This window comes from Neolamprologus multifasciatus, chromosome 20 (genome assembly GCF_963576455.1).
Source record: "Neolamprologus multifasciatus chromosome 20, fNeoMul1.2, whole genome shotgun sequence".
Lineage (NCBI taxonomy): Eukaryota > Metazoa > Chordata > Actinopteri > Cichliformes > Cichlidae > Neolamprologus > Neolamprologus multifasciatus.
Window position 1 is genome coordinate 1,206,756 of NC_140458.1, and position 6,272 is coordinate 1,213,027.

General features: G+C 45.0%; 1 protein-coding gene across 1 annotated transcript; it reads right to left on the bottom strand.

The window, feature by feature from the left end:
• Positions 1-25: 25 nt before the first annotated feature.
• On the bottom strand, positions 26-5,724 carry LOC146493993 (mitochondrial carnitine/acylcarnitine carrier protein-like). The gene is made up of 9 exons (XM_085146653.1): positions 5,468-5,724; positions 4,493-4,579; positions 4,196-4,323; positions 2,462-2,552; positions 2,043-2,160; positions 1,864-1,936; positions 1,664-1,773; positions 1,341-1,462; positions 26-1,247 (listed from the first exon to the last, which is right to left on the bottom strand). Exons 1-9 carry the CDS (start codon positions 5,567-5,569, stop codon positions 1,185-1,187), a joined length of 894 nt encoding a protein of 297 aa, XP_085002779.1. The 5' UTR covers positions 5,570-5,724; the 3' UTR covers positions 26-1,184.
• Between the last annotated feature and the right edge of the window lie 548 nt (positions 5,725-6,272).

Consider the following 6,272-nt stretch of genomic DNA (forward strand, 5'->3'; position numbering starts at 1 on the left):
TGAATTAGAAAATGAAATTAGCAAAAACAGTTTATATTTGAATTTATTTTGTTCAATGCAATCTTTAGATTTCATACAAACATTTTTGGTCTCATCATTATCGCCTGTTTGCTATTTAAAATGATCATAAAGAAAAAAACCTCTTGTGCACCGTCATGGCAACAGTATTTGCATAATTTCTGCTGTGTATTTGTTTGGTCTCAACTCCTGTTCAGGTCTCGCAGAGGCAACATGATCTCTTCAAAGGCTTCATATACAAATGCAGATGGAGCCCTTTGCCCCTGCAGTGGCCCGTTTAAAACAATTCCATGTCTAGCAAAGTGACATCATCTAAATACTTGGATTGAAGAAATACTGATGCTAGTATCTCATCACCATCCAGCAATGTCTGTTTGGGAGCTTAGTTGTGCCTGTGTAGCATTCACACTGTATGATTCTCTCTAATAAATGTACTTCATGTACTTCACATTCCAGGGTTCATACCAGGATAGTGGACACGTCAAATTGTTATGACTGCACTGGTGCATACGAGCAGCTGGATACTAGTGGAAACTCTGCTACTACTGACAAAGGAAGAGGAGAGGGGGGAGGCATGTTTGGAGGCAGTGAGAGAGAAGGACGATTCATGAATGTAGTGAAGGAGGACAGACAGAGAGTCGGTGTGACAGAGAGGATGCAAAGGTAGAGGAGATGAAGGCAGATGATCTGCTGTGAAAAAGAAGAAGAAGAAGAAAAGGTCTGCAACTTGTAAACAACAGGACCTGAAGATTTGCTGAAACTTTCAGTTTTCAGACGCCTTAACGCCCACTCACATCCTGGGCCTTCTGACCTCAGGAAATCACATGATAGGTGAGGCCAGGTTTCACAATGAGCTCACCCGAAACCCTGGCTGATTGGGACCCACACCCGCTTTGACACCTTGGCTCATGTGATTAGGTAGAGGATCATCAGGGGGTCCTTTGACCCTCTTTGGGGTTTAAATCTGCGACTCTCCACCATTTGACTCTAGAACTGAAGAAGCTGTCTCTCAAATTGTACGTGTTTCCACTGCTCCCAATCTCAGGAACAATGACAGACACCACGTTTTTGGAAAATATATTTTTAAAAGTTTAAAAGTACACTTTAGATTTATTTCACCAACACTGTTTGAGGGAGAAAATCTCCAGTTGCTGCTTCGTCGTCTTTCACCAGCTCGGTGCGAGCAGGTTCAGGCCCTTTAATGCCACCTCAAATCCCAGAAAACAAGCCTGAGAGGGAGAGAGGAGAAGAAAGCCACGATGAACACGTGTGTACTGATATGAGTGGTAAGATAAGCATGTATTAATATCTGAATATCTTACAGCGTTGGCTGGGAAGGCTCGCAGGAAAACTGCATTGAAGCCCTTGTAGAGAGCTTTAGGTCCTTCTTCTCGAAGCAGTGCTCGCAGGACATCAGCCAGACCTCTGTACTTCCCATCTGCAGCTACACACAAACACAGTTTACCCATCCAGTGTTAATGTTATCCTTCAGTCACTATTATTATCTCCATCAAATTAGGAGATAATAAAGCTGAGCTGGAAACGTCACAAACCACTGACTGATGTCATGGCGTCCTTCTTTTATGTGGTCTACAAATCGACTAACGAAATGAAAATACTAGCTTCACTTGGACTCAGCTCTGACCTGTCTGGAAGTTGGACTTGAGCACGTCTGGAGGAAGAGCAATCACCCAGTTTAATATTCCGGCGACACCGCCAGCCAGGAGGATTCTGGGAGTGCTGAGCTGAGACACGCTGGCACACAGTCAGAGAGAAGTGAAAGCTCAGATTTACAGCATCTGACAAATCTTTGGTCTTTATAGGACTGTTCAAATGGATACTGACCTTTGACCCTCAGGGGTCAGGACATCCTTGAGATATTCATACGTGAGGAAGTACAGACCGTTAGAAGGCACGTCTGAGACCGAGATGGAGAGAGAAACAGTCACACCGCTAAACCGCTCGAGGTCACACAACAGTGTCACGCACAAACATACAGATACACAAACCACAGTGCAGCGTACCTCTGATGAGAGTGAGCACAGTCCCTTTGTAGACGCTGCGGATCCCCTGCTCCTTATAGAGCCTGACCGCACAGTCCAGCGGACCTGCGTACTTGGACCTTCCACCGCTCGACTGCACCTGGAAAACACACATTTCACAACATTTACTTAAATACATAAATATATGTGTGAGTCATGCTTTTAAATATGTTTAAACATGTGTTGGATTAAAGCCTCACATGGATATTAGTTTATAACTAGTCAGGTTACACAGTTACGCAACTGATGTTTAAAGCTGGATATGTGAGCAGAGCGACTTCAACCATGAAACAAGTGTTTACTTTGGATTCTAATTATATCACAGGAACACACACACACACACACACACACACACACACACACACACACACACACACACACACACACACACACACACTTACCTGTAGCAAGCATTTGATCCTCTCTCCTGGAGCTACTATCACTGTAGTGAAGACTCCTGCCAGACAGCCGGACAGGAATATCTGATGGTACCTGAACAGGTGATGGAGGTTCAGTTGTGTAGAAGTCAGACTCACCCCCAGGCAGCCACCTCAGTAACAGCTGCACTCTTCCAGGCAGTTATCATGAACCATGACCCAGATTAATATTATTTTTAGTTTCCCTGGTCAGCAGGACCAACAGCATCTGATACGTATTCGAAACAGCTTTTCCTCTCTGGAACATCGGCTTCTACAACTATCTCTGCACAGCTGCAGAATTCTTTCAACTTCAATTCAGGACTTTTTGAATATTCGCTCGCTTTGAATCTCCACCAGCAGCCGAGGGAAACGTCTGCCTCTGTAGCTGCAGATGCAATATTTGCACCAGTTAGTCTGCAAAGAGCAGTTTCTTGTTGCTGCGCCTGTGAGTCAGCTGCACATCAGTCGGATGTTGATGGAGAAACCTGAGAGTATTTGGACACACTTCCACACATGAGCATCTTTAAGAGCAGCTTTAAAACATTCTTACAACAACAAATGAAGATTCAGAGATCAGATCACTGTGATGGGTGGATTAGGGCGTCTCTTATTAAAATAGCTTTCTGATTGGTTGGATTGAAAGGTGGGTGGGGCTTCTAGACCAAAAATGAGACTGCTACTTATGACATCATACAGATCCAAGAGTAGAAAAGAAACGGACAAACTGAGTGTTTAGAGCAGTTTGAAGCCTGAACTGAAGTCATCTCGTTATTGGATCAATAATGTTTTAATTTCTCAAATTTTATGTGCAATGATTTTAAATCTCAGTGGGTCTTTCCTGGTTAATTAAATAATAAAATGTAAACATTAATTAAAAGTACTGTAGATACACTGAGCTCAGTATTAAAACTATGGCCACCAGTGGATCATCAGTGCCAGGAAACACAGGATATCAGGTCCTCTCTGAACACAGGATACTGCACTGCTCACTTAACTACAGACACGCTGACTGTGTTGCTATAAAGTCTTCAGAGGTGAGACAGAAGCTACCAGTGATGCCAACTCATGCTTAACATTTCATATATACGTCAGGGTAACAGGACGGGGGGGTGAAGGGGGCGTGCTGCTTCAAATGAGCGAATGACAACAGAAGGAAGGGAGGCAGGGCGAGAGTTATATATAGAGAAACACACAAGCGACAGTGTGTAAGCTTTGGAGGAGTGTTTGAAGGTTAAGGTGACGTTTAATGATTGGATCTGGCCTTTTAGCTGTGATAGTTACACATTACTGATGTTGAGCCTATTTTAAAAACAGCTGGATGTGTAACAGGTCTGCTCCAGCCTACAAACACAGACGGGTAAAAAGAAAGTGCGCTCTCTTTCACTTCTAAGGTGTTGAGCAGGTTTTAACATTGGATCAATTCAGCCTCAGATGAACAACAACACATGAGACTTCACACCAACTCACTCGTAAACTAAAATGAAGCTAAAAAGCAGAAGCTGTGTGAGAGTAAGAGCAGTCCATGATTCAGCAGCTTTAACGGGAATGAGCTGGAGCAACCGTTTCCTGCGTGACTTCATGAGTCTGTCACTCACTGTGGAGGAGTTTTATTCCACTCATCGTCACAGTGTTGCTTCAGTTCAATGTTTGCAGCATTCATTTATGCACAGCTCTCTGAAGGTGTGTGTGTTTGTTTGTGTGTGTGTTTGAACTAACATGAGCGGTTTTCCAGAAGCCGTCTGTTGGAGCTGTTTTCCAAGACCAAACCCAAAGAAACTGATGGCCATCATAGGAGCCACACCCGCCAGGGGCGCCCCCATACCTTTATAGAGACCAAGGATGCCCTGACACACACACACACACACACACACACACACACAAACACACACACACACACACACACATGAAAGATTTTAAATGAGTTTCTAGTTTTTAATTAAAGTGCCTATACTTCAGTTGATGTGTCACATGTTGAAAACAGAGCTGATTGGCTGTCCTGCAGGAAGCGCTCACCTCTTTGGATACGGTCTTGCGTAAGCAGTCATACGTTCCTGTGTAAAGCACATACTGAGCGGCTTTGGGCTGTGTTTGTAGTCTCACCTGAAACACACAGTTTAAATAAGAAGAATTACAAACACACACACACACACACACACACACACACACACACACAGTGACCGTGCAGCTGAGGGCTGTCAGACAGGAGGAAACATTAACTAACATAACTAACCACTAACATCTGCTGCTCTGATAAACAGGGCGGTGCTGCGCTCATGTGACGGTTACTGCGATGATGTGATCAAACTGTTTCTTCACAAAGACTCAGTGTCGCACACAAACACACTGACGTGGTTTAGATAGACAAAAAGATCTGGATTAAACATAATGCCCATGTAACGATACGTTGTTGGTATTTAGCATTTATATTAGATTTCTGCACATTCAAAGTTACTGTATGTGAATAATAAAGTTATAAAAATTATAAGCAGTTATTACTTTAAAACTAAGTTATAAGTTTTAGAAAATGCGATAGTGAGGTGAGACGTTTCTATTGTGATGTGTTCAATAAATGTGATGCTTCATGGCATTACTTTGTTTTCGTCAGAAATCTGATTTTAACCTCGTGAGTTTGAGCTGCACACTTTGTACCCACGCTGTGACATTTCCTCGCCAGTCTCCCGCTGGCTCTAAGCAGCCTCATTACTCCGGGTTCAGGCGGCCGCCTCGGCAACAGTTTAAGCTGATTTGTCGGTAATCTCTTCAGCACCTACACGATCTGACGATCTGACATTTCCCGTGACTTCTTCAGAAACCCCCCCCCCCCCCCCCCCCCCCCCCCCCCCCCGACACACACACACACACACACGGGCACACACGCGGGCATACACGCGGGCACACACGCGGGCACACGTGGACGTGGACTGAATGTTTCTGTCTAAAGGTCTAAATCCGCTGTGTTGGAGCCCCGCTTCGGGCTGCAGCTCTCACCTTGATGGTGTCCAGTGGGTGTCCGGCCAGCAGCAGACACGCTCCTCCGACACCCCCAGCCACGAAGTTCTTGAACGGAGACACTCTGGGCTTTTCCTCCATCCCGCTGACCCCGCATGGCCCGAGTACACAGCCGGGCAACCTCACCACCTCACTCCGCTGCTGTCCAGGGAGGGGAGGGTGCGACTGTCAGCTGTCTGTCTGTGGGTCTGTGTGTGTGTCACTGTGTCTAAGCGTGTCTCTCTCTCTGTGGACTTTGTCTCTCAGAGCTGAGCGGAAACCAGAAGAACAGTTATTCCTGTAAACAATTTATCTTCACAGTCACCCCTTCACATGTCCATAAACTCGTTGCTTTGGTCATGTGTCGCACTTTAAACCACTGTTTTATATTTTTGTACCTTATAAAAAATCTGTCGCAGGTGTATCCACAGGTAAGGTTGAAACAGGGGATACAGCGCCCTCTGGTGTTCACAGAGCGAAAGATGTGATTTCTTAACACTGTCCAAAGTAAAAATACTACACTGCAATAGTACAGCAGAGGGTCCTTCACTGCTGCAGAGTCTTCCTCACCTCTGCTGAGGAGGTTCTGCTTTCGGCAGCGTTTGTGTGTCTTCCCATCTGAAAACACTTTTGAATAAATTCAGATCCTGCAGATGGCGTCATGTTAACGGTCCATTGAAGTTCAGCTTCCATCCACCAGCGTCTTCAAGGTCATCTCCAGGAGTTATTGGTGGAAAATGGTCAACCCCCCCCCCCCCCCAGTTTTTCCTAAAAGTGTGATGTGTATCATCAAAATCTACAAAGT

Bases quoted from the DNA above. Each gene is read 5' to 3' on its own strand.
- LOC146493993 (XM_085146653.1), bottom strand. From the start codon at position 5,569: ATGGAGGAAAAGCCCAGAGTGTCTCCGTTCAAGAACTTCGTGGCTGGG. The intron at 2,161-2,461 runs GTAAGTGTGTGT...TGTGTTTTCCAG, and splicing joins GGATCAAATGCTTGCTACAG to GTGCAGTCGAGCGGTGGAAG. The intron at 1,937-2,042 runs GTACGCTGCACT...TCTCGGTCTCAG, and splicing joins TGTGCTCACTCTCATCAGAG to ACGTGCCTTCTAACGGTCTG.